Raw genomic sequence first — 27,836 nt, 5'->3', positions numbered from 1 at the left:
ACTACCTCACAAAGCAAGATCCTGGCACGGTGCGAGGCTTGGGCTACGTGTCGTTCTCAGTCATGTGTAGCTCATCGCCAACATTTGACAAAATGCAGCCGTGGAGGCTGCAAACCAAAGTGGAAACATTGTGCTGTGTGCGTGTGTACTTATTTTTCCTTGCGGGGCATCACCCCCCCCCTCCAAAAAAAGCTTCGTGCGTGTTTTTGTTTTAGTGGGAAAATGACACATGGGAAAAGGATTACGAACTCCCGCACCCACTTCCCATGTGGTAGTTTTCTGATTTTGGCTGCGTACTGTAGCTTCAAACAGCTTCATTTCTGAGCACCCTTAGCAAACCAGTTCCTAGGGCTCTTTTGGGGCTTGGAAAGTGCTTTAAATGTATGGCAAGGGCGCAGCATCAGTCGGCAGCCCTTTCCTCACTCCATTTTTGTGAAACAACAAACCTTGAGGCAAACCACACACAGTTCGCCACTTGCATTGCACAATTCAGTACGTGCAGCGGGAGCTTTTTAACAGCAGCCCCTTCTGCACAATTGCCTCAGAGGATCTGTTATGCAGCAAGTGTGTTCTATTTATGCTGCAAAATTAAATGTGTGTTTGTGGGGACTTGGATTAAACGAGTTCACAGGTGTAGCTATTTCTACATCGCAGTTAAGTGATATAAAACACCTTGCGTTATCCGACTTAATTATCTATCCTTTGATATTCTTCTCTAGCCTTAAGACAAGACTGAAAAAGTAGCAACATCTTGTTGCTGAAATTGTATATATTTGGGAAAGAAAGCTGGAATCTGATAAGCAGCAACGCAGAAGCCACAAGCAGGTAGAAGTTAGGCATTCCCAGATTAATTACATGCAGTGTCTCAATTCAGATGTCCTGCCAAATCATCATTAAGAAAATGTAACTATGGTTTGCTTCGTTTGAATTGAAAAACTAGGGTTTGTGATTGGATTGACTGGGAAAGTAGAACTGGAAACTGCACCTTAAAATGTATTTACGAGCCATGTTTTGTGCTTAACTATGATTTGGAGTGATGTCTGAATTAACAACCCAGTTATGGCTGTTCGTCTGTCTTCACAGATTGCTACACCATGGAGATTTAATTTGTGAATTTAAGAAGCCAAGAACTGAGAGGACAGAAAATGAGAGTGGGCATGCTGCTGTAAACTGGTTTTTTTTGCCTGTCGCATGCTTAAGATGAGCCCATAAGAAACCTCCTCTGCGTGTGAGTATACTTAGCCATACTCTGTATTTGTTATCATATATCAGGCACGTCTAACAGGGAGATCACTGGATGTCTGTGGTAGATCACTGCTAGATCACTGGCACCCTAAAAAAAGCTCACCCAAAATTTTCCTCCCTAAAAAAAGCTAAACAACTATGACCTGAAGCCCTTAACAAAAATGGGCCTCCCTCCCTCCTAAAAGAAGCTCAACAAGTTTGACCTAAACCCCCAAAAAACAGGGCTTCCCTTCCTTAAAAAAACTCAACAGCTTTGACCTGAACCCCCCAAAAGGGGGTAGATCACTCCCAGTTTTTCACTCTGTGAGTAGATCACAGTCTCTTGGGAGTTGGCCACCCCTGTCATATATGAAGCTTCTCAAGTGGAGTCAAGTCATTGGGCCCACCTAGCCAAGATCTCAGGCAAAGGAAAAACCTTTCTTCAGCCCTGTCAATAGAGAGTGTTTCAACTGGAGATGCTGGGGGTTGAACCTGAGATCTTTGTGCACAGCATGTGCTGCGGTCCCTTGTCTTTTCCAGTGCTTGGACTCAGTTGCGGAATAAGTGGGGGGAAATAAAGAGTGTCTTTGGGCACGTCTTTTAGTACAATAATCATAGCCTGCTCATGTATAACAAAGGTTGGGAAACTGTTTTCCACTCAAGGGCTGCTTTCCTTCATGCGTAACCTTCTGAATGGCCTGTCCTTCAAAAGGTGGCAACTTTGGCTAAAGACAACCATGTGTAGAGCAATGGGTATAACTCACACATTTGTACAGTAGGCTGTATTCCAATAGGGAGTCCAATGGTCAAGAAGGTGGTTTCCTCATGTGCTGTAGAGGGAGGTGAGGGGCGGCTGGGGTTTATCAACCTGGGAAGGTAGCCAATCTAAGATAAGGAAAACTCTCATCCCAAACCTCTGCTGCCTTGTGGGATATCTTTGGGAGAAGAGAAGGCTCAGGAGTAAACCCTACACCAGGCACCCCCAAACTTCGGCCCTCCAGGTGTTTTGGACTACAATTCCCATCTTTCCCTGACCGCTGGTCCTGTTAGCTAGGGATCATGGGAGTTGTAGGCCAAAACATCTGGAGGGCCGCAGTTTGGGGGTGCCTGCCCTACACAAATCCAGAGTGGAATTCCTAAGACGGTTAGAGATGGTGCTTCATACGCCTAACTTCTGGAAACTCCTGCATCCAAGTTAGTGCCAAATGATATATTGCTTTCCTTTCCTTTGGGAGCATACCAGGGAGGCCAAGAGAGAAGCCTTGTCACCTGGGCAGCCCAGGATCTCCACACAAACAACCCAGGCTTGCGCGCAGGGGAGGCCACTTAGGTGCTGCTAACACAGCAGTTTGACTTCACCACTGGAGGCACACTCCATTGTCTCTGAAGACAGAAGACAGATACTTTTTAAAGTGGATATGCCAGGGTTGATGATGATTTACTCTATATACTCGAGTATAAGCCTACTTTTTCAGCACCAAAAATGTGCTGAAAAAGCCGTCCTTGGCTTATACTCAAGTGAGGCGGGTGGTGGCGGAGAAAGGCACAGGACCGGGGGTTCAAAGAAGCGCTGCGCTGCGACTCTCCAAACCCCTGTCCTATGCCTGCTCTGTGCGAGGTGGCAGGGAGGGAAAAGTGGCGAGGAAGGGATCCTTCCTCACTGCTTCTCCCCCACCCCACCCCACCGCCAACAGCTGGGAAAGGCATAGGACAGTATTAAATTTTATTTTTGAAATTTATCAGTAGCTGCTGCCTTTCCCACCCTCGGCTTATACTCGAGTCAATGAGTTTTCCCAGCTTTTTTAGTTAAAATTATGTGCCTCAGCTTATATTCGGGTCGGCTTATACACAAGTATAAGATGAAAATATCAAGGCAGTTCACAAACAAAAGCCAACAGCAAAATAATGAGAAGAAAGCAGCCACCAGTGATTCAAATACATAGGACAGTAAAAACAACAACATTACAACATCCATAACCTAAATATATAATAAGCAAACCCACTGAAACAGCACAATAATTGTGACGGTTAAAACCACCATCAGAGTAGGAGACTCAAATCGGGAGGCCAGGGAAATGCTTGTCTAAACAGATGCATCTTCAGAAGCTGGCAGAATGCCAATGCGAATGGGGCCTTCCATATTTGTTTGTTTTTTGCAACACCGGTGCCACCCATGAAAAAGCCTGCCTCCGTTTTATCACAAGCCAATAATCATCGTAGCAAAACTAACCAGGTTCCATCAATGCCCTTTTCCAGAAGTTTTCAAACCAAAACCTGCGAAGCCAAGGCTCTTCCATTGACTTCCATTCCCTCCCTGAGCTGAACTACAGCTAATAAAGAAAAACTAGCGCTGAGGACTCTTTTCATACACAAGCATGGTGAGCAAAGATCCTGGTGTGGGAAGAGCCATAGTTAGTATTGTGCATGCTAGCATAGAGGCAAGTAAGGCTGCATACGCACCATACATTCAAATTTGGCACATGGCTTGCTCCAAATAACCCTGGGAACTGTAGTTTAACACTCAAAAAGCTACCCTTCCCCAGCACCCTTAACAAACTGCAGTCCCCAGGATGCTTTGGAGAAAGTCACCGTGCCATAAACACTCTTTAAATGCAGGTGTGAATGCAGCCAAAGCGTCCTCTGGAAGCTTTGTAAATAGGAAGTCATGTGGAAAATCTTTCGCAACGAAGGAACTGCAAACATGCAAAGTCTTGTATGCAAGGCAACTGCCTTCATGACATGCATAGTCTGCAGACCTAGAGATATAAACATTTTCCTTAATTTCAGGCGATTAGCTCTGCCGAACCATGCCTGGGAGCCTTTGCAGGGAGACGGCTGACACTGCCCGGCAGGGAGGCACAAGCTATCCTGTGCCAACGCTGCCCCTTTCCTGAACCCTTTCTCTCCCTGCCCCCACTCCGTGAGCTGGCACACATTCCTTCCTTTCATATCTGACCTTGGCCACCCCTTCTTCTGCGAAGGTTAGTCCAGCCTCCAGTCCTCATTGTGGGAAATAATGAGCGGTTGGCATTGGCGCTGGAAAAAGGGGGAGGGCAGCGGACAAAAGTTCACCGCTTATGCAGAGCCAGGCATGATGACTATTGGCATTGCCCCCTGCTCTCCTGCTGAAGTTGGCATTGCCCTCCCACACTCGCCTTGTGCAGGGACACGGCGCGGGCAAATTTCGAGAATACGCACAAAGAAGGGAGGGGAGGAGATTATTTGTTGCAAATTCTGCAGTTGCAACCACTTTTGCAGAGATTGTGGCCCGAGGCTGTTTGTTCTGAATTCTCTAACCCAAAGATGAGAGACCAGAGACCTGGGCGGCAGCAGGGCAAGAGGGCCCTCCTTGCATGTTTTTCCATAGGTGGAGTGTGTCCCTGAATTCTGATAAGGTCTCTTATACGTCCGGATGGAGGATAGAGAGGGGTGTGTGAGTCTGTGTAGAAGCTAGCCTGCTGCACAACGGCGAAATTTACATTTGTTGCACCGCCCACTTTTGCCCCTGGCAAAAACAGGCCGCATCCACACTGTAAATATAAAGCACTATGGTGCCACTTTAAACAGTCATGGCTTCCCTCGGAAAATCCTGGGAGGTGTGGTTTGCCAAGGGTGCTGCTGTTAGATAGGAGACCCTGTTCCCCTCACAGAATTACAATTCCCAACGTTTCCTGTGAAGAGAGATTAATAATTCAACCACTCTGGGAACTGTAGCTCTGTGAGGGGAATACGGATTTCCTAGCAACTCCCAGCACCCTGAACAAATGACAGGAATATTTGGGGGAAGTCGTGGCCATGTAAAGTGGTATCATAGCGCTTTAAATGTGTAATGTGAATTTGACCTTAGTTTAACTAAAAACAGTTAAAGCAATTGTATGTATCATATCACACCCACACACACCCCTTATCTATCTACCAATCAAGGACACATTCCAGCCAGGCAAAAACAGTCAGGATAGGATAGGAAGCAGAGCCTGGGGGAAGTTCCAATGGCCAGACAGAAAGGCCTGGGCAGGCACATTAGGCCCCTATGCCTGAGGTCCTTCACACCTGCTGTAAAATACCTGATCCTCAGAGGCAAGAAATCCAGACATTGTTTTGATTTGTGCTTGAGCAGAGAAAATGTGGCTCTATGGCAGGCATCCCCAAACTTCGGCCCGCCAGATGTGGACTACAATTCCCATCATCCCTGACCACTGATCCTGTTAGCTAGGGATCATGGGAGTTGTAGGCCAAAACATCTGGAGGGTTGCAGTTTGGGGGTGCCTGCCCTATGGCTAATATGAGATCCAGACATTGGGAACTCTCTTCTTGTTTTTAGAGTTTCAGGTCTTTCATGGCTACCAAAAACCACTGAAGTCATTTTGACAGTAGCTAACTTCTCCTATAATCTGTAGAAAAGCAAGAGGATTGGGGTGAAGATAGATTCCAGTGGTCTAGCTAAGGCAGGGGAAGGATGTCTCAGTTCAGCACAGCTGTCCCAGGAGCTCCCCAAAGCTCCCACCCCCACACCTACACCCAACTTCTAGAGAACTGTATTTTCTTGTTCACTTCCATCCATATTTCTTGAGAAACATTTTCCCCCCAGCCACAAATACCCATCCTGTTTATTCAAAGGGGGGAAACAAGCAAAGTTTCAGATGGCGCCGAAAAATAAATAAATTGCAAGGCATCTGAATGAAATGCATTTTTGTCAATTTGAATAATTCCAGGCCTAGAAGGATACACAGTTTGACGTAACTTTAATCCCCTGACAGGAGTGGTAAGAAGATGTCCAAACAAGTGTTTGAAAGGCACTTTGTGCTGGGATATTCTTGGCTCCAAAGAGCTCTGACTCCTATTTCATGGTAATAAATACTTCTTATTAAAGTTTCTGGAGAACAGGCCAGAGGAATTGACAGCACAGGAGCAGGCAAAATCTCTGTCTGTCTTGCCATCTCTGTTTGTTACATTTCCTACTCAATTTCCAGACAAAAAGTTATTAAAAGTCAATACACAATGCAATGCGCTTATATTCACCGAAATTCTGCTCCGAGTAGGCCCATTGAAATAAATGAACCTGAATCAGTCATGCCCATTCACTTCGGTGGTTCTGCTTGGCGCAACACTAGCTTTGGGTCCCACCCCATGGTTTGGAGTCTCCAAGGCAGTGCCCTTGGAATCTCTTTTGGACTACAACTCCTACTGTTCCCAGCCAGCGTAACCAATAGGCAGGAATGATGGGAGTTGTAGTTCCCAGGTGGAGGAAAGCTGGTTTGGAGAATCCAAAATGACCCTCCAGCTGGGCATCTTACCTTTGGCCTTACACTCATTCCTCCTTTCTCTGATTCTTCTTCTCTTTCTAGGCTTGAATCCTTTTTTGCTTTGGAGAGGAGTCGGCAAGCGTGTGTGCCTGTGTGTGCATCTCGTTGCATATGCAATTTATGGAGCCTATAGGACACTGTCTCCTCCCACTTTCACACGTGTGAATCTTTGTATGCATATAACGTCCAAACTCTATTAATTGGCTGTGATTGAGGGTAGGCACAGACGACGCAAGGGCAAAGTGAGAACCCTTCTTTGTATGAGCAGGTTGTCCGTGCATGAACTGATCGAGTGATGTGTCTGAGCTTAGTTCATGTTTCAGTGCATCAATCCTTGTATTACACCATAGAGAATTTTGTAGGCATGTGCACCTGCGACTGCACAACAGTGTGAGGGCTGAAGTTCTATGTGCTAAGGGTAATTAACACACACAAATGCCCCAATCTGTGGGAGTGTGAGAGAGATTTGCTAATGTGCAAGGAGTGTATACACTTTTAGCAGTTCACTTTCTGTTTCCCTGGTCCCATGGTACACGTGAGGATGTGCTAGTTGCAGGAGAAGAGTCTTTTTTGGGGTGCGACGTCGGTGTCGCACACATAAGTGTTCACAGACCAGTGTGAAGGCGTGTGATTGTGCAAGGGCCCTAGGATCTAGCTGCGTGCACAATTTGTGTGTGTGTGTGTGTCACATCCCTCCACCGATGGAGAAATCCAAAGCTGACCTCGAATCTGCAACAAACGCCGAAGACGGATTCAATCAAGATCTGCTCACCGAGGAACTGGAGGCCCGCCCAGCCTGGGGGTCCAAAGTTCAGTATATCCTGGCCCAGGTTGGCTTTTCGGTTGGGCTTGGCAACGTCTGGCGATTCCCCTACCTTTGCCATAAAAATGGGGGAGGTGAGTGGATACGGGTATTTCTTGCAAGCTCGGGGCTGGCGTAGAACAAGATTGTCCCATTTTTCATTCATTGGTAGCAGGGTACCTGTGCCTTTTAACTTATCCTTATTTTAAATGCCTGTGTCACCTTTCTGCCTCATTGGGCTTTCAAGGCATTGAACATCTCCACTTAGAAACCATGCAAAACACCCCAGCACACAAACTGAAAAGCAGTCTTGACACTGATGCACATAGAAGAGAAGAGATAAGAAGCAGATCACTATTAAAAGGGTATGGAAACGGCCATGGCAGGGGCCACCACAGAGAAGGCCCTGCCATAAGTGGCCGCCTCCTTAAATTCCAAAGGTGCTGAGGCCCGAGGCATTTGGGGGCCTAAAGTGGACTTGTGTGACAATGAAGTAGCAACCTCAGCATTGCCACTGAACTGCCCCACCATGCCAGCTTCTCCTGCAATACACAAACACAATACCTGGGTCTTGGTCACTGTGAGCAGCAGCTGGTAAATGGGAAGGGGGATGGGTAGTCTTGTGTTGCAGGTAACAGCCAGGCTGTTCTTACAAAACAAACTTGCATAGCTTGAGCCTGCTGTGGAAGCACACCCATGGCTGTATAGATTCATGTACATGCCTTGGCCATTTTGGATGGAAAAAACCATTTCTGCAGGGAGGGGGTGGCAGAAACTGGATTTTCACAGTGCTGCCCTTATACCAATCCCCAAAACACCTTCCTTGTGCCAGTCCCAAAAAAAACTCCACAGTTTTGAACATGTTTAAGCAATGGTGTTTAAAAAGAAACACAACCCCCTCTTTATTTGAAAGAGCCAAATATTTGGTTGCATAATCATGGCAGGCGCTTCATACAGGGAGAGAACTGGAGTCCACTTGTGGGTGGGGAGGAGAGCAGGAAGAGGCGGCAGTCGGAGTTTGGCACAGACCGTATTTGTTTCTCTGTGAGGTGGGGAGGAGAGAGTTGAGCTCACCCCACAACCGGCTGACCCCTAATGCTCTTTCAAGGGAGCACCTGTTTCCTCCCTTAAATCATTTCTGATTCGGGGGTTAACTGGCTGGTGGGATCAGGGGAGACTGCCGGGGTCTCAAAGCAAAGTGTTGCTTGGATGCTGTAGCTGTGTGTCTCTCTCATTCTGGCCAGGTGCTTTCCTGCTGCTATACCTGCTGCTTCTCTTCATCATTGGGATCCCCTTGTTTTTCTTGGAGCTGGCGGCTGGACAGATTATCCGGCAGGGCAGCATCGGGGTCTGGAAGTACATCAGCCCCCGCCTGGTGGGCATTGGCTTCGCCAGCTGCGTGGTGAGTTGTTCCTCCGGCAGCACTTCTGAAAACCTTTTGCCTTTGAGCTCACCCACCCCCAATCTCACCCATCAAGCTCTTCTTATTCTATATCGGGGTGTGTGGAATTGGATCCAGCTGGCAGGCTGGAGCACTGCCTCTCCCTCCCCCACAGGCCAACTTTGACAGGTGAGTGGCACCCCCAACTGTCAATCACCTGATGTCATTATGGTGTTGGGTAACAACTTCAAAGGGGCTCGTTCTCAGCTCAGATCAGCTGATGGGAACAAGCCCTTTCGGAGAAGTGCTGTTGGATTCAGCCAGCTGATCAGCATCCACAGTGCGCCCGCTTTTGAAATTTGTTTGCAGGCAAGTTTTTAATTCAGACTGCGCCTGCAAACAGACGTTGAAGGCCTGCTGTCAGGCAGGGGCTTTGCAAATGCCAGTACTGTAATCAGCTGCTTGTCGATGCTTACCAAAGGCACACAGCCTGGCAGACATAGTGACACCTTCAGACCTTGCCTTGACCCATCTTTACCTGCCCCACACTTGACTTAAATAAAGACAGGTGTAAGACAGGTGGGTGTGGTTTAACAAAAATGGCCTCCCGGACCAAAAGGGGAGGCCTAACTAGGCCAGAGGGTCTCCCACCGCTGTTCTGTGTCATGAGTAGGGTTGCCAGACTCAATAGAGGACAAGACTTCTGTGCCTTTAATTGCCCTGCTCTCTCTTGAGTCTGGAAACCTTAAAGAGAAACCAGCAGACCCTTTGCTTGGAAATTAAACAAAGGGTCTGCTGGTTTCTCTTTAAGATTTCCAGACTCAAAAGAGAGCAGGGCAATTAAAGGCACAGAAGTCCTGTCCTCATTGAGTCTAGCAACCCTAGTCATGAGTGGGCAATGTGTGGCTTTCCAGGTGTTGCTGCAATACAGCTCCCATCATTCCTGACTGTTGGGCCATGCTAGCTGGGGCTGATGGGAGTTGGAGTCCCAACAGCAAATAAAGAAACACCAGTTCCTCAGCCCTGATCTTGTCCCACATGCTACTTCCCATAGCGGTCAACTGGATACTCATAAGAGGGGTCATAAGAGTCCTCTGCTGCTAATGCCACCCTCCGCCAGCAACTGGAATTCAGAGGTAGACTTCCTGCAAGCATTGTGCCCTCATGCCAGCTGATAGCTATTGATAGACAAGTCCTCCACAAGTTTGTCTAATCCCAATTTAAAGCCACCTAAGCTAGTGTCCTCCACCATATCTTGTGGCAGTGAATTCTGCAAATGAATTATCCAGATGGCAGCGAGTAATGGCATTGGTGGAGCGAAGGACTTCTCCCCTCAGCCTTCTTCTGCCTTGCCTAGATTAACCCGCCTGTGAGATAATTGCCGATTGCAGTTCACACCCTGCCCTAAATTCCTGGGGATAGACATGTTAAACATCTCCAGTATTTTGCCCCCGAAGCAGCTGCATTTTAGTGCTGTGAATATGATCCTAAGGATCGAACGACACTTCTCATTATAAAAAAAAATAATGTTTAACTAATGTGCTTAGACCACATCTGTTTCTTTCGAAAAATTTCTTGGAAGGGAGGGGCAGTCAATTTTCCTGCCAAAAATTGTACCTGAAGGTGGCGCTATTTGCTGTAAATAGCACCTTTTGGGTGCTTCTGGAAGCCATTTCAGGAGGCAAAAATAAGGCACTCCCCCCCCCCCCATGATGAACCCAATTCAGATCAGTGGGTCCCCATGCCTGAATTTTCTTAAGGGAGGAGAGGAGGCCAAGTTTTGAGCACATGACATAAAAATGTGTTTTAACAAGTTATTTGACCCTAAAGAGCTGCCCCTTCCCCTGAGGTAGCTACGTCAGTGCCCATTGGGGATGGAGTGAGAAGGACGCTGATTTCTTCCTCTTCCTCTTCAGGTTTGTTCCTTTGTTGCCCTGTATTATAATGTCATCATTGCCTGGAGTCTTTTCTACCTGGCTAACTCCTTCCAGTTACCCCTGCCTTGGACTGATTGCCCAGCAGCAACCAATCAAACTGCCCCAGGTAAGGGATTGGAAGGTTTGAGGAAGGGGCGGGGCTGAAGCTGCCTTGATGTCATTGCATGGAGACAAAATGAACTCCCAGTTGTCAGGAAGTGCTGATGAACTTCAGATACAGTGGTACCTTGGTTCTCAAACTTAATCCATTCCGGGAGTCCGTTCGACTCCCGGAACTGTTCAAAAACCAAGGCACGGCTTCTGATTGGCTGCAGGAGATTCCTGCACTCAAACGGAAGCCATGTCAGACGTTTGGCTTCCAAAAAACATTCGCAAACCAGAACACTTCCAGGTTTGCAGCATTCGGGAGCCGATTTGTTCAGCAACTAAGCCATTCAGGAACCAAAGTTCCACTGTGTATATATATTTGCCAAACTAATATTTTTTCAGTTCTGTCCTCAAAAAAAACCCATAACCTCCAGTTAACCATACCAAAGTACGTATGGAAAAAGGGAGGAGAGGGGCTTGCTTTTTTTGTCCCGTTACCTTATTTATAAGAATATTTATATACTGCTATTCATTAAAAATAACAGTGATTTACAAACAATTTCGCATAAAACCACACAATAAAAACCATATAAAATGTTTAAATCGGAAACGAGCTAATTATTGTGGAAAGGTGGATTTTTAATCGCCTGCATTGGCCTGATGGAATAGGAAAGTTTTTGGCAGGCATTTAAAAATTGAAACAGAAGTTGCCTGCTAAATCTCTGAGTGGCAGAATATTCCACAGGACTGGGCCGATGACACGAAAGTCTCAGCTCCTTGTTGTCAAATAAGCCTCACCAACAAAACTCTGCCCCTAACCTTTGCACCTCTCTGTCTGTCTTTCTCTGTATGTCCTTGTTCTCATCTTAGAAATGGAGTGTGGCCACAGTTCTCCCACTGTCTACTTCTGGTACCGCGAGGCCTTGGATGTGACCAACTCCCTTGACGAGAACGGAGGCCTTGACCCAGCTCTTATCGGCTGCCTCTTTGCCGCTTGGGCTCTTGTGTGCCTGGCAATGATCAAAGGCATCAAGTCCTCTGGCAAGGTCAGTCGCGAGGGCACTTTCCCTCTCATCAAAAGTTGGCCTGGGTAGGAGGGAGAGTTTTGCTTCATCAACACCAGCAGGAGAGAACCCTCTGCTCACCAGCTGAGCAGCAGAAAGTTTGATCCTATTGGCCACAGGTTTCTACTTTGTCAGTGCGTTCCCCGCATGGGATGCATTTGCAACGCCGCACCCAGCTCCCTGCTGAGCACTACTGCCCCACAGCTGATATTACTGAATGATGTCAGCCAATGTACAGGTGCATTTGGTTTGGAAGAAATGGCCAACTAGGACCTTGCTGGTATGCCAGGGTTTGCTTGTGGACCAAAGTTTCCCCACTCCTGCTTTAATTAATAGTGTTTTAAAATCATGCTTTGCCTTCAAATTGATCAGGATCCATAAACATGGTTCTAAGATTGTCCACTACTGGTCCCAATGTCAGAGTACCTGGGATGGAGAACTTGGAAATGAAATGCCAGCATTTTGTACCAATGGTTGTTTCACCACAAACAGGCTGTCAGTCCCTGGTTTTGATTTTCATTCTTCACCCCCGTCTCCTTTGCAGGTTCTGTATTTCAGCTCTCTTTTCCCCTACGTGGTCCTCTTATGCTTCCTCGTAAGGGCGCTGATGCTAGAAGGAGCGGTTGATGGGATCAGAATCATGTTCACGCCCAATGTAAGAGTCCTGTGCAAAGGAATATTACTCTCATACACGTGTGCCCACTTCCCCGCTGCATGCAAATTCCCTTTATTTCCCCCCAGTGCTTAATCGCAGGGCTAGCATTATTTCACTTGTTTACTTACAAAACTTCCATACTACTGGAGAAAAGTGGTGCAGACGTGTTTAAAAGTGAAACGAATCCAAACCAAACAGTTAAAAACTGGCTTAAAATAATCCAGTGGAACAACACAACAAAACTGTCGGCAAAAGAGAAGGCAATATTACTGCAAGTAATAGATTAATGAATGCATACAGAAAACGCTGGAACATAGGACACTGGTGGTGCTATGGTCTAAACCACTGAGCCTCTTGGGCTTGCTGATCAGAAGGTCGTCAGTTCGAAGCTCCACAACAGGGTGAGCTCCCATTGCTCTGTCCCAGCTCCTGCCAACCTAGCAGTTCGAAAGCATGCCAGTGCAAGTAGATAAATAGGTATCTACTTGCAGCAGTAAAGGGCGTTTCCATGTGCTCCAATTTCTGTTACACTGTTCTGTTGTGCCAGAAGCGGTTTAGCTATGCTGGCCACATGACCTGGAAAGCTGTCTGCGGACAAACACCAGCTCCCTCGACCTGAAAGGCGAGATGAGCGCTGCAACCCCATAGTCGCCTTTGACTGGACTTAACTGTCCAGGCGTCCTTTACTTTTTACCTTTTAACCTAATTTATACTGAATCAGACCATTGATCCATTTGTCTCAGCATTGTCTACACTGACTGGCAGCGACTTTCCAGGGTTTCAGACAGGAGTCTGTACCTGCCTTACCTGGAGATGCAGAGGATTGAACCAGGCAGAGCAGATGCACTTACTGCCACTGAGCTAAGGCCCTTCCTGAGAACAGGGTGTCTCAACCTGCTTGTGGAAGGGAAGGGAAGGGAAGGTGCTAAACCTGTAGCCCATGAAACGTATCCCACAGCTTCCAGATGGCAGAGGTCAGGTTGCTCCTGCTTCTAACCAAGGACAGTTTTAGAAGGCCATATTTAGAAGTCAAAATATAATGGAGTTCTCTGCAGGGCCTCTCGTACCTCATTCGCAAGGAAGTTCTTAAGCAGGTGCTCCTTAAGAAATCCATGACCCAGATCGTTCTGCCTTTGTGTAGGGTAATGCAAACCTTGGTTAGGTTGAGATGGAGTTTATAAACCTACTTCTAGCCATGATTGCAGTCTCAGGTAGAGCTTGTGAAGGGTCATGAGGATGAAGGTGAACAGCAACGAATCCTGTGAAACCTGCAGTACTCGGCCTGCTTACTTGCGAGTGAAACCCATTTTATTTTGAGCAAGCATACATAGGATTGGGCTGCAAACTCCCGCCAGACAGTGACCGCTTCATCAGATGCATGAAGTACTATCCTTGCATTGGCATTGGTATGGGCATAGAGAGTGGAAAAAAATGTGAACAGTGGAGTTAAATCACTATGTAAAGTGGAATTTCTATGTAAAATTTAAATGCTTGCAAAATAAATGGTGGCTATTTGCCAGAGCAGCAATAGGAAATGAGGGTGGGGGGAAGCAAAATTAAGATAACAAAGCACAGTTAAGACAAAGGTGGTAAAACCTGTCGTGTAAGAGGAGACCATTATCTTGATTTGGGCCTAAACACATAGAATCAAACTTCATGACAAGTTCTAATTTGCCAGTATTTACTTCCATTGGAAAAAAATCCTCTCCTTTTTTGAGGATGAATTCATGAGGATGAATCCTGTACCCTTGTCCTCTTTGCCCAACCTCTAGCTGTCCATCTGGAGAGACATGCAGGTCTGGCGCCAGGCAGCCACGCAGGTGTTCTTTGCCCTGGGACTGGGCTTTGGGACCATCATTGCCTACTCCAGCTATAACCCACGCCACAACAACTGCCACATCGACGGGCTGCTGGTGTCTGGGATCAACTTCCTTACTTCAGTGCTGGCTACACTTGTGGTGTTTGCCGTGCTGGGCTTCCGTGCCAACATGATCACACAGGACTGTGTGGAGAGGTGAGTTGCTGCCTGCCTGTGTCCTGTGTCCTGCCCCCTCCCCCAACTTTTGACATATTTAGCTCTTTTGGGTTCTGCTGCTGTAGGGCAAGGCTGCAGGCAGGGACAACCTAGCTTTATTTCTCATGTTCAGTGGTTCTGTGTTGTTGTGGTTTTTTTTTTTAATAAAACACGAAAGCATGTATGCAAACAAGTAAGTAAGTTATGCAAGATTGTTTATATCCAGCCTGGTGCCATCAAGAGTTCAAAGAATCACACACACACAAACACACACACACACACACACACACACACAGAGAGAGAGAGAGAGAGAGAGAGAGAGAGAGAGAGAGAGAGAGAGAGAGAGAGAGGAATTCCTGGAGGGGCCCTTAGATCTGCCCCTTGCTGAGTTAGGTTTGTATCCAACAATCAATCTTACCCATCCATGGCCATTTGGAGGGCTGTTTTGGAGAAATTTCATTCCCTTATTATTATTACAGTCGTACCTTGGTTTTCGAACAGCTTAGTTCTCGAACGTTTTGGCTCTTGAACGTCGCAAACCCGGAAGTGACTGTTCCGGGTTTGCAAATGTATTTTTGGAAGCCAAACATCCAACAGGGCTTCCGATTGGCTGCAGGAGCTTTCTGCAGCCAATCAGAAGCCATGCTTTGGCTTCCGGACATTTTGGAAGTTGAATGGACTTCCAGAACGGATTCTGTTTGACTTCCAAGGTACGACTGTATTCTTATTTAAATTTGTATACCACACTTCATCTGTAGATGTCAGGGTGGTTGACAACATAAAAATACAAGATAAGTAACACAAAATAAATCATAAAAGCAAGAACAAAAACAAACCAATCACCCCCTCCCACAACTCATTTATTATTACAGTATTATTATTTTTATTATTTACTCATCTGAAACTTATTTTGGCATTATCCAGGAATCCATTCAGTTTGAGTAAGGCTCATTACATGCTCCCAAGCTTCTGTCCTTCAGAGGAGCAAAGGGAAGAGCCTCGAAAGTTGTGTGTTGGTTACATTCCTGCCTGCCTGCCTTCCATGATGGAAGGAGCAAGCTTAGAGACGGATCGTAGCCCAGGGCATCTGAGCCGAGCATCTGCTTTTGCATTCGGAAGATCCCAGGTTCAGTCTCCGGCATCTCCAGGTGGGGCTGGAAGAGATCTCCTTCTGAAACCCCGAAGAGCCACTGCCGGTCAGTGTTGTAGACAATGCTGAGCTAGGAACCAGTAGTCTGGCTCATCATAAGGCAGCTTCCTGGGTTCCTAGTCTGAGCAGCTTCCATGCAGTGACCTGATCCAGGCTCAAGGGGGCAGCATCAGGTGCCCTTGGGAGATGCCCTGGGATACCACATCATAGAATTGTAGAGTTGGAAGGGACCACAAGAGCCATCTGTTCCAATCCCCTGCAAATGCAAGAATCTTTTGCCCAACGTGGGGCTCAAACCCACAATCCTTAGATTATGCTCTACCCAGCTAGCTGGTTTTGTGTTTTCAGATTTGGAGTAAATCTTGATTAGTGGCCTTGCTGCTTGCCATTCTTTTTCTCCCCCCCCCCCAGGAATACAAAAACCCTGTCTTTTCTAGCATCAAACGGCTCCCTCCCTGCTGCGCTGCCCCACCTTGGAAACTTCTCTGACCTCTCGGCTGCTGAGTACAGCGCTTGGTATCAGGGTCTTCAGAACGACACAGCAGAGTGGCTGCAGATGTGGAATATCAGTGACTGCCGCGCAGAGGATGAGATGAACAAGGTGACTGGGGAGGAGGAAGGACGGCAGGCTGGGCTGCTGCAAAAGGGGGGGAAGCCGTCAGAAGCAGCTGCCTTTCAGGGTTGTGTCCGAGGGGCAAGAGATGGGCTTGCATAACTTGTACCACGTCAGTTGAAATGTAGCTTCCTGCCTAGTGTGGCAGCATGTTTGAGAATTTCAGGGAATTTCCCTGGAATTGAAGTGTGCATGTGTGTGGATGTACACGCACACATATCACACACACACACACACGGATACACACTGTATACATAGGGTGATCAAGCAGACCACAATCCATGGCTGGTGAGCTACGTTTGTGTGAATGAGGCATGTATGAGCTGTGCCTGAACTCTCATAGTTGTTTTTAAAAGTGTTTAAAAGTCACCTTTGAGGGACTCTGTTTTGAGAAGCCAGATCTGCATTAATAATAATAATAATAATAATAATAATAATAATAATAATAATAAATAGTCATTGTTGTAGTCGTAGTATATTTATATCCCGCCCAGCCACTCTGGGTGGCTCCCAACAGATTATTATTATTAATAATATTATATAACATACATTATTATAATTATATAATACTAATAAAGCAACGAAACATTAAAAGCTTCCTTAAACAGGGCTGCCTTCAGAAAGTCAGATAGTTGTTTATTCATTGATATCTGATGAGAGGGTGTTCCATAGGGCGGGCGCCACTACCCAGAAGGCCCTCTGCCTGGTTCCCTGTAACCTCACTTCTCACAGGGAAGGAACCGCCAGAAGGCCCTTGGAGCTGAACCTCAGTGTCCGGGCAGAACAACGGGGTTGGAGATGCTTCTTCAGGTATACTGAGTTGATTGGTGCAAGGGCCAACCAATAACGAAGCTGCTTCACCAGCTTCTCAAAGCAGAGCACTGTACAGCGCTGGCTGGCCTTTGTGTCAATCACAAAGCCTCCTGGAGTCAATTTTAAGGCATGGGGGAAAGCCTTCAAAACAAAACAAAACCAAGGAGTGAGCTCTTAATAGATGAAGCCCCATAAACCTAGTGTGGGAACGTTTGGCATTCTAAGTGTTGCTGGACTACAATTCCCATCATCCATGGCCATTGGTTATGTTGGTTGGGCTGATGGGAGCTGGAGTACAACAACACTTGTAGGGTCGCTTGTTCCTCACCTTAAGTCTATGCCAGAATTTCCCCAACTTGGGTCTCCAGGTGTTGTTGGACTACAACTCCCATTATCCCTATCAGGACCGGTGGTCAGGGATGATGGGAACTGTAGTCCAAAAGCTGCTGGAGACCCAAGGTTTGAGAAACCCTGGCCTGTGCCCTGAACAGGGCCATAGTCCCCGTTGCTATTCAATTAGGAGTGCCACAAACTGCTACTCCCTGTGTGACAGATTGCCCGGGCATTAAGTATTTCTTTCCGATTGGTGTAAGTTTGTCACCTGCCTGTTTCAGTAGGTGATTCCCAGATTTTTCTTCTTTTCAACTCCCAGGATGTGGAAGGCACAGGACTGGCTTTCATCACCTTCACGGAGGCCATGACCCTCTTTCCGACCGCCCCATTCTGGTCGGTGCTGTTCTTTTTCATGCTGCTGAACTTGGGGCTGAGCACCATGCTGGGGAACATGCAAGGGATCATCACTCCATTGCTGGACAACTTCCACAGCCTCCAGCGCCGGCGGACCCTCTTCACAGGTATGGCAGAACCCATAACCAAGAGACGGAACAACATCCATCAGGGGGCAGAGGAGTGAGGTGGGTGGGTTTTATTTTGCAAAACAACAAAGTTCTGTAGCATTGTACAGATGAATGCAAACATCAAATAAGGTACAACAACAAAGGCACAATAAAAATACTTCAAATAAGTAATTGCCATCTCTCTTTCCTGCCCTCAGGATTGCTGTCTAAAAGGCACAGCGCTCAAAGAAAGGGGACTGGGAGGCAGGAGGCAAAATACAAACTCAAGCACTAGTTTTCAGTTTACAAAGTTCTTGTAATCTTTCCCTGTGTCTCCTGCGGTCCAGCAGGTGTCCAGCCATGCCAACCTGCTCTCCTTTTTCTCTCTCCCACAGTGTTGTGTTGTTTGGTTGGATTCCTGCTGGGCCTGGTTTTCGTGCAACGGTCAGGCAGCTATTTTGTGTCCATGTTTGACGATTACTCGGCTACCCTGCCCCTGCTTATTGTTGTGGCTTTTGAAGCTTTTGCCGTGGCCTGGATCTACGGAGCAGACAGGTAATTCTCTACCCTGCTTTCTCAAGAGAGTGGGTGGGTGTGGGTGTGCAGGTGGGGGATCTACCTTGTGTCTTTGGACAGAGCCTGTTTTCCTCCTTCCCCTGTGCTTCTGTGATATTATTATTATTATTATTATTATTATTATTATTATTATTAATACCCCGCCCATCTGGTGGGTTTCCCCAGCCACTCTGGGCGGCTTCCAACAGAAAAATGAAATAAAATAATCTATTAACCATTAAAAGCCTCCCTAAACAGGGCTGCCTTCAGATGTATTCTAAAAATCTGGTAGCTTTGACATCTGATGGGAGGGCGTTCCACAGGGCGGGCGCCACTACCGAGAAGGTCCTCTGCCTGGTTCCCTGCAACTTGGCTTCTCGCAATGAGGGAACCACCAGAAAGCCCTTGGTACTGGACCTCAGTGTCTGGGCAGAACGATGGGGGTGGAGACGCTCCTTCAGGTATACTGGACCGAGGCCATTTAGGGCTTTAAAGGTCAGCACCAACACTTTGAACTGTGCCTGGAAACGTACTGGGAGCCAATGTAGATCTTTCAAGACTGGTGTTATGTGGTCTCGGCGGCCGCTCCCAGTCACCAGTCTAGCTGCCACATTCTGGATTAGTTGTAGTTTCTGGGTCACCTTCAAAGGTAGCCCCACGTAGAATGCATTGCAGTAGTCCAAGCGGGAGATAAGTAGAGTATGCACCACTCTGGCGAGACAGTCTGCAGACAGGTAGGGTCTCAGCCTGCGTACTAGATGGAGCTGATAGACAGCTGCCCTGGACACAGAATTGACCTGTGCCTCCATGGACAGCTGTGAGTCCAGAATGACTCCCAGGCTGCGCACCTGGTCCTTCAGGGGCACAGTTACCCCATTCAGGACCAGGGAGTCCTCCACACCTGCCCACCTCCTGTCCCCCGCAAACAGTACTTCTGTCTTATCAGGATTCAACCTCAATCTGTTGGCCGCCATCCATCCTCCAACCGCCTCCAGGCACTCACACAAGACCTTCACCGCCTTCACTGTCTCTGATTTGAAAGAGAGGTAGAGCTGGGTATCATCCGCATACTGATGAACACCCAGCCCAAACCCCCTGATGATCTCTCACAGCGGCTGCATGTAGATGTTAAGAAGCATGGGGGAGAGGACAGAGCCCTGAGGCACCCCACAAGTGAGATCCCAGGGTCTGAGCACTCATCCCCCACCACCACTTTCTGAACATGGCCCAGGAGGAAGGAGTATGACAGTGCCCCCAGCTCCCAACCCCTCTAGACCAGGGGTGTCAAACTCAAATTCATCGGGGGCCGCATCAGCAGTTTGGTCACCCTCAAAGGGCCGGTTGTGTCTGTAGGACTATGTGTCCACTCTTTATTATCATAAATTATTGTCACTGCATTCAATTATTACTGTTTTTTGTAATAATGTAAGCTCATTCCCGCCCCCACGCGGATCACATTCCTGCGTCGTGGCGCATGTGTGGGAGGGGATGTAAACGAGGGAAATTTGAACAAAAGGTGGGGATCGACGGCTTCTAAGGGGGGGGGCTCAACTAAACCTTCGGCAGGAAGGAGAAAGCCACTGCTGGGATTAAAAACCTGCAGATGGAAAGAGGGCTTCCCTCTCCCGCCCTGTGCACACCCAAACCCCGCTAGGCAGGATGCCACACGCTGCAACCCACCCCATGCTTTGGAGAGGGGCAAGAACATGCGGTGCAGCGCCAACTCCCTGCTTTGCTTTTGCATCCTCCCTCCTCAGCGCCAGAGTCCCTTCCGCTCGCGCTGAGGGAGGGCAGCGGATTTCCCGAGGAGGAAGGCGGCGGCAGCCCCAGCGGACGTGCATCTTCGCCTCAGAGCTGCTCTTCCCCCCACCCGCGCTGTTGTCGTCTTTGCCGCCGCCTCTCCCTACTGGGACTGCAGTCAGAGGAGGCTTGAAAACCTCCCCCCCCCCAAAAAAAATTCCCCTCCCACCTACTCAAACCACGAGGCGACTCCATCTGGAGCCCTACATCACGAGGGGCTGAGAGGAGGAGGCGGCAGAGCGGGAAGAGCAGGAACCCGTGCCGTCGTCGCCGCCTCCCTCCCGGCCGCCCCCCGGGGAGCAGCTCCGCCGGAACTGAGAAGCCAAAGGGCGGCTTGGGGGTGGGGGGCAGAGCAAAAGCCAGGCACCCTCCCGAGTGTCTATGAGGAGAAAACGGGGGAAGAGGGAAGAGAAACCCGGCTCCATCAAGAGAGCGGCTGTTGCGCTTCGCCTACTTCCCCCTCAGGCTCACTCCGCGTCCCTTTCGCCCGCTCGTTCGCCCACCTCCCGGATGCAGCCGAGGAGAGAAAGGGAAGCGGCGGGCGGCGGCTCCCCAGTGCCGCCTAACTCGCTCTCGGAGACAACAGCAAAGCCCGCCAAAAAAAAAATCCAGCGCTGCTCCGTCCCGGCACCAACTTTGCCGGCGGCGCCTGTAGGGCTTTCCTACCTCCTCGGCGGGCTTCCTCCTCCTCCTCCTGCATCTCACTTCCCCGTCTGGCCGCTGTGCCACCGCCTCCCTCAGCCTCATTTGAAATTGAAATTCCCTGGCCAAGGCCGTCAGCGCCCCGGCCTCCGCCTGCAGCCCCGCCCCCGGTTTTGACCCTCGGCCAGTCACAGGCTCCAGAACTACTGTCAGCGGCTACTGTCGGCGGCGGCTACGTGGGCCACATGACAAGGTCTGGCGGGCCGGATTAGGCCCCCGGGCCTTGTGTTTGACACCCGTGCTCTAGACGGTCCAGAAGGATATCTTAACATCTCCTCACTCAGTGCCTCGTCTGCCATCTTGATCCGTTTCCCTTCGTCCGCAGGTTCTTAAGCGACATAGAAGACATGCTGGGCTGGCGGCCTTGGAGGATCTACAGCTACATGTGGCGCTTTGTCAGCCTGGGAGCGATGCTGTGCCTGCTGCTAGCGAGTCTGGTGCACTTGGCTATGAAGTGGCCCACCTACCAGGCCTGGAACAGAGAAAAGGTAAGAGGCGCACCCAATCACACCCCTTCATGTTTCTGACCAATAGCAGCTGCCCCTGCCGCTTTTCATTAAAAAAATTAAGCATGGTCTGGGGACCGCTCCACTGTATAAAGAACCAGGAGTCCTGTAGGACCCTAAAGCCTACATCATTGTGAGATTTTGTGCATGCAGGAAGGGGATAAAAGTGGCAATGTGGGTGAAGCACAAGAGGGAACTGAGTGGCAGAGCCCTGCTCCCCAACTTCCACCAACAGGTTATCAAGTCCTGCTCTGTACCCAGATGTCAAATGAAAAGGTTCCAAGAACTCGGGCCAGGAAGGAGAATAATTATGAATTCTTCAAACTGTTTTTTGCTTAAGGTATTGAGACACACTCCAGTTGAAATGATTTTCAAATCCAGGACAAGGCCCTGTTTCGTTTATTCTTCATCAGCTATAGTTTCACGGTCAAAGTGTAGCAATTGTGTTACCTTAAGCAAAAAACAGTTTGAAGAATTCATAATTATTCTCCTTCCTGGCCCGAGTTCTTGGAACCTTTTCATTTGATTTCCTGTACCCAGATGTGGCAATGGCTTTCCTTGCACATACTCCCCATGAGTGCTTCTGCTGCACATCCTAAGCAGCAGGTGTTTTGATTTGGATCGGAAAGTCACGGGCTGAAAACTGCCGTGGATTCACTAGGTGACCTTCTCCAATCCACTGCCTCTTTTCCACTCTCTGTAACAAAACAGTAATAGTGATATATTTCTTGGTTGCTAAGGAGTCAAGATTTAGGGCTTTTAAAGCTTTAATCCAGGGTTTCCCAAACTTGGGTGTCTACCTGTGGTTGGACTACAACTCCCATCATCCCTAGCTAGCAGGACCAATGGTTAGGGACGATGGGAATTGTAGTCCAAAAACAGCTGGAAACTCATGTTTGGGAAACCCTGCTTTAATCCACAAATGCAATTTTTTCAGTGGCATTCTGGGGAGGGAGCCCTCTGGCTCTTTGAATGTGCGTTGAGTTGCTCAGTAATAGCAGACAAGCTTCCCAAAGAGATGGCACTTGATTACCAAGTCTTCCATTACCAGGACTATCTTTCCATAGCATTTGGATCTGGAAGAGTGTTTTGGTTTTGCTCTGGGTTAGTTTAGGGAAGCCAACCATGAGACCCAACTGGCCTAAGAATGTAAGAAGAGAGCTCTGCTGGATCATGCCAGTGGTCCATCTAGTCCAGCATCCTGTTCTTGCAGTGGCCAACCAGGTGCCTATAGGAAGCCTGCAAGCAGGATGTCAGCACAACACTCCACCACCACCCCTTGTGATTCTGAAACTAATATTCAGAGACATACTGCCTTCTCCACATAGGTGCCAAATTCCGGATTGAAAAATCCGGGATCAGCAGCACCGCGGCACCGGAAGTTGCTTCTACGCACTTCCGGACATGCGTAGAAGCGACTTCTGGCGCCGCTCTGCCCATTTCCAAAATGTCCGCAGCACCAGAAGTCGCTTCTATGCATGTCCGGAAGTGCGTAGAAGCGACTTCTGGCGCTGCAGACATTTTGGAAATGGGCACAGCGGCATCGGAAGTCGCTTCTACGCATGTCCGGAAGTGCGTAGAAGCGACTTCCGGTGCCGGCGTGGCACCAGAAGAACATGGCCGCCGGCAGGAGCTCCGTAATCCAGGGGAATACGGGGTATTTTGCCATTCGGGACACCTGCAGGGAACGGTGAGAAAATATGGGGTTTCCCGGGGAAAACGGGGTACTTGGCAGCTATGCTTCTCCAGTGGAGGTAGATCATAGTTTCCATGGCTTGTAGCCACTGACAGCCTTACTCTCAATGAATTTGTCTAATCCTCTTTTAAAACCATCACTACGTTTTGTGGGAGCAGATTCTAAAGTTTTAACTGCACAGTGTGAAGAAATATTTCTTCTCTCTGTCCTTAATCCTGAAACATTCATCTTCCTTGGATGGCCCCAAGGGAGGGAGAACAATCTTTCCCTACCCACTTTCTTCATATCATGCATGCACTTATACGCCTCCATCCTGCCACACCCCACACCCCTTTTATTGCCTTTTCACTAAATGTTAGAGAAATTTTGTAACCTTTCCTCATAGGGCAGTTGCTGCAACCCCTAGATCATTTTTGGTTGTCCCTTCCTGAACCTTTTCTCAGCTCAAAAAGAGAACTGTTTGAATACCACAGGCCGTATTGCTGATAATGTCAATTCTCTAAGCATGACAAGGGCTGACGGGGACATTTTCTGGCTGTGCAGCCATTGAAGGCCTAGTGCATCTTGGACTGAGAGAAGCCTGATTCAGAGTCCAGACGGGCCCACTAAATTTCCATTCCTACATGGTTGATAGTAAATTTCAGTTTTGAAAACCAGTAATAATTATTGGTTGTCTCCCTTTCCAGGCAGAGGAGCAGATGCTGGAATACCCTCCCTGGGCCCTGGGCCTCCTCGTAGGCCTCATTGTTGTGGCTGCTCTCCCCATCCCAGCAATGTTTCTCCGGCAGCTTTTGATGGATTGGTTTGGCCAGCGTGGTGGCCGGTCTGGCATGGTGATGGCGCCTGTACCCACAGAGGATGACGACAAGGTGGCAGAAGGAGAGAGCCCAGCTGATACTGAGCACCAAGGGAACGGGTACTTGCTTGTCCAGGCAGGAGATGGGCAAGACTGATGGGAGGCACTTCCAGCTGGAATGTATCACCTGGAGGACATCTGACCTGCTCCGGCCCCAGATCCTCCTGACCATTGGCTGTATTTTCCAGCCTTTCCAGGCGACCATGTTTGTTTAGACACCCACCCACGCGCCCAGTGTGCTATTTATGGCTTACAAGGCTGCTGCAACTTCGATGGGGAAAGGGACATGAGCATGGAGACTTCCATGCAGCAGGCCCCGGCGCCTCCTTCACACCTGCTGCAACCAAGGAGATGAAAAAGATGAATGAAAGAGGACCTCAGAAGTGATGTGGGGACAATCCAAGAAAAGCTGCTGGGTTATTGTTTTTAAATAACTCCTTGTGGCTTTCACTGCTGCCACTGAGTCCCGTTTCCCTTCGCTAGAATCGTGACGCCTTGTTGCAGTGCCTCCACTAAAATGAAGGCACGGGAACATTTGAGGGCTGAAGGTAATTTGATTTTGGAGGACCACGCATGTTCCAGAGGCAGAAAGTGAGAACTCTTGGGATTCCAGTAGTAAAGGAAAGCCTGAGATCTGATGAGGCATTGACTCACTGTTACAGGATCCACCCGCTCTCCTTCACACTGATCCCATGTCTCCCTCCCTCCCATTGTTTTGTTGTTGTTTAGTCGTGTCCGACTCTTCGTGACCCCCATGGACCAGCGCATGCCAGGCACTCCTGTCTTCCACTGCCTCCCGCAGTTTGGTCAGACTCATGTTGGTGGCTTCAAGAACACTGTCCAACCATCTTATCCTCTGTTGTCCCCTTCTCCTTGTGCCCTCCATCTTTCCCAACATCAGGGTCTTTTCCAAGGATTCCTCTCTTCTCATGAGGTGGCCAAAGTATTGGAGCCTCAGCTTCACGATCTGTCCTTCCAGGGAGCACTCAAGGCTGATTTCCTTCAGAATGGATAGGTTTGATCGTCTTGCAGTCCATGGAACTCTCAAGCGTCTCCTCCAGCACCATAATTCAAAAGCACCAGTTCTTTGGCAATCAACCTTCTTTATGGTCCAGCTCTCACTTCCATACATCACTACTGGGAAAACCATAGCTTTAACTATACGGACCTTTGTCAGCAAGGTGATGTGTCTGCTTTTTAAGATGCTGTGTAGGTTTGTCATTGCTTTTCTCCCAAGAAGCAGGCATCTTCTAATTTCATGACTGCTGTAACCACCTGCAGTGATCATGGAACCCATTGTTTTACCCACTGTCTATTGTAAGCCTCTCGAGGGCAAGGACCTACAGTCACACCTTGGGTTACAGACGCTTCAGGTTTTGTATTTTCGGGGTGTGCACCGCGCGAACCTGGAAGTACCCAAAAGGGTTACTTCTGGGTTTCGGTGCTCGTGCATGCGCAGCACTAAATTGCACTTTGCACATGCGCAGAAGCGCCAAATTGCAACCCACGTGTGCACAGACGCGGCGCTGCGGGTTGCGAACGTGCCTCCTGCACGGATCATGTTCGCAACCCGAGCGTCCACTATTTAATTTTCCTGATGAATCTTTGGGTGCCATATTGCTCATTCTCATCCGAAGATGGTTCAAGCTCAGCAGCTACTGGCATGAAAACATCCTTCTCCCAGGGCCACTTTCTGTCAAGACCCTTGCAGCACTGTTAGGGTCAAGATTGGGTTAGCTGACTGACGCAGAAGAAGGAAGCAACGGGACGGGGGCTGAATAATGGGAACCAGAGTTGGTGGTGAGGGGATCACCCCTTTCCACCGCAACTTCAGTCACTTGGGAAGAGGGAGCGAGGGAACTTTCCTGCGGAACTGTGAGCTTGGAGCATCCAAAGCTGGAGGTTAAGCCAGAGACAGTAACAGCCCCTAACAGGAAGGTGCAGTTTTGTCGCTCAGAACGAGACAGCACCTTCACCAATAGGAGCAGAGCAACCCACCCTGAAAGAGTGCACATTTGCAATCCCAACCTCAAAGAGTGAACCAAGTGTTACGAGTGGGTACACTATGCTGGGTCCTTAAAAACATGGCAGGTGGAGCATGGAAACTTTGTTGGGACATCTTGGTTGCTTCCGTCCGGTTCTAAACTTCTCATTCTGCTCATGAACCTTGAGTTCTGCATCTGCAGCTGAGCCTGTACAGTTATTGGCCCGAGTAAATATCTCTTTCTTAGTTGCAAGAAAGAGCATCTGCTTGTTGCATGTTTTGGGGCAGGAGCCAGCAAAATTCCTCAATGGAAGTCAGTATTTTCCACAACGTGGCTATGGGTGATGTTGAGAAAGAATTTGGTTGAGCATTTAGAGTGGTATGAGATGCAGAAACTAAAGAAAAACTCCACGGGGTCTAGGTTGTCTTAAAGTTACAGTGGTACCTTGGGTTACAAACGCTTCAGGTTACAAACTCCACTAACCCAGAAATAGTACATTTCTGGGTTCAGAAATAGTGTATCTGAAGAAGTGTGCATGCACACGAAAGCTCATACTAATGACAAACTTGTTGTTGTTGTTGTTTAGTCGTTTAGTCGTGTCCGACTCTTCGTGACCCCATGGACCATTGCACGCCAGGCACTCCTGTCTTCCACTGCCTCCCGCAGTTTGGTCAAACTCATGTTGGTAGCTTCGAGAACACTGTCCAACCATCTTGTCCTCTGACGTCCCCTTCTCCTAGTGCCCTCAATCTTTCCCAACATCAGGGTCTTTTCCAAGGATTCTTCTCTTCTCATGAGGTGGCCAAAGTATTGGAGCCTCAGCTTCACGATCTGTCCTTCCAGGGAGCACTCAGGGCTGATTTCCTTAAGAATGGATAGGTTTGATCTTCTTGCAGTCCATGGGACTCTCAAGAGTCTCCTCCAGCACCATAATTCAAAAGCATCAATTCTTCGGCGATCAGCCTTCTTTATGGTCCAGCTCTCACTTAGTTGGTCTCTAAGGTGCTACTGGAAGGAATTTTTTTATTTTGTTTCGACTACGTCAGACCAACACGGAACCAGAAATACTACCTCAGGTTAAGAACTTTGTTTCAGGATGAGAACAGAAATTGTGTTCCAGCTGCGCAGCAGCAGCAGGAGGCCCCATTAGCTAAAGTGGTGCTTCAGGTTAAGAACAGTTTCAGGTTCGAAGAATAGCAGCAATAAAGATGAATGTATTACCTAAGATGTTATTCCTATTTCAAACTATACCTGTTGTGAAGGGTACAAGACAATTTCAAGAATGGCAGAAGACTTTGTCAAGATTTGTCTGGCAGGGGAAAAAGCCCAGAATAAAACATAAAATTTTGGTAGATAGAAAAGAAAGAGGCGGATTCTCTCTACCAGACCTGAGACTTTATTACGAAGCGTCTTGTATGTGTTGGATAAAAGAGTGGATAACTCTAAAAAATACGGACCTGCTAGATTTGGAAGGTTTCAATAATAGATTTGGATGGCATGCATATTTATGCTATGATAAGAAAAAGTCACATACAGGGTTTACAAATCATGTGATAAGATCTCTGTACGAGGTGTGGGAAAGAAATAAAATGCTGTTAGAGACTAAAACACCATGGTGGGTATCACCAGCAGAGGTTTTAACAGTTAAGAAAGTAAATATGGAGGGGAGGTGGGCCACGTACGAGGAAATCTTGATAAAAACTGAAAAAGGCTGGAGACTGAAACCTTATGAAGAAATTAAAGGAGTATTAACAGGATGGATTCAATACCATCAAATAAATGATGTTCTTAAAGAGGATAGGAAAATAGGTTTTGAGGACAAAAGGTCCAAATTCCAAATAGAAGTGCTAGAAGGTA

General features: G+C 48.1%; 1 protein-coding gene across 9 annotated transcripts in view; it reads left to right on the top strand.

The window, feature by feature from the left end:
- Positions 1-26,547, top strand: part of SLC6A16 (solute carrier family 6 member 16) — a 35,294-nt gene extending 8,747 nt beyond the window's left edge. For 6 of the 9 annotated variants that reach the window (XM_088655276.1, XM_060281600.2, XM_088655277.1 and 3 more), the window contains 12 exons: positions 1,084-1,228; positions 6,570-7,424; positions 8,574-8,731; positions 10,627-10,753; positions 11,605-11,780; positions 12,343-12,453; positions 14,226-14,467; positions 16,029-16,218; positions 17,696-17,897; positions 18,275-18,434; positions 21,262-21,424; positions 23,825-26,547. In XM_088655276.1, the coding sequence (XP_088511402.1) occupies positions 7,229-7,424; positions 8,574-8,731; positions 10,627-10,753; positions 11,605-11,780; positions 12,343-12,453; positions 14,226-14,467; positions 16,029-16,218; positions 17,696-17,897; positions 18,275-18,434; positions 21,262-21,424; positions 23,825-24,091 (1,992 nt within the window). In that variant the 5' untranslated portion in view covers positions 1,084-1,228; positions 6,570-7,228 and the 3' untranslated portion in view covers positions 24,092-26,547. Of the gene's footprint in view, positions 1-719; positions 826-1,083; positions 1,229-3,480; positions 3,603-4,011; positions 4,206-6,569; positions 7,425-8,573; positions 8,732-10,626; positions 10,754-11,604; positions 11,781-12,342; positions 12,454-14,225; positions 14,468-16,028; positions 16,219-17,695; positions 17,898-18,274; positions 18,435-21,261; positions 21,425-23,824 lie in introns of all 9 variants that reach the window. The other 3 variants (XM_088655278.1, XM_035135374.3, XM_035135378.3) reach the window with 3 other exon arrangements.
- Positions 26,548-27,836: the final 1,289 nt, after the last annotated feature.

The sequence above is a fragment of the Zootoca vivipara genome, chromosome 12, assembly GCF_965207765.1.
Source record: "Zootoca vivipara chromosome 12, rZooViv2.hap1.1, whole genome shotgun sequence".
Lineage (NCBI taxonomy): Eukaryota > Metazoa > Chordata > Lepidosauria > Squamata > Lacertidae > Zootoca > Zootoca vivipara.
Note: the sequence above shows the minus strand (reverse complement) of the source record. Positions and strands in the feature narration are given on the sequence as shown.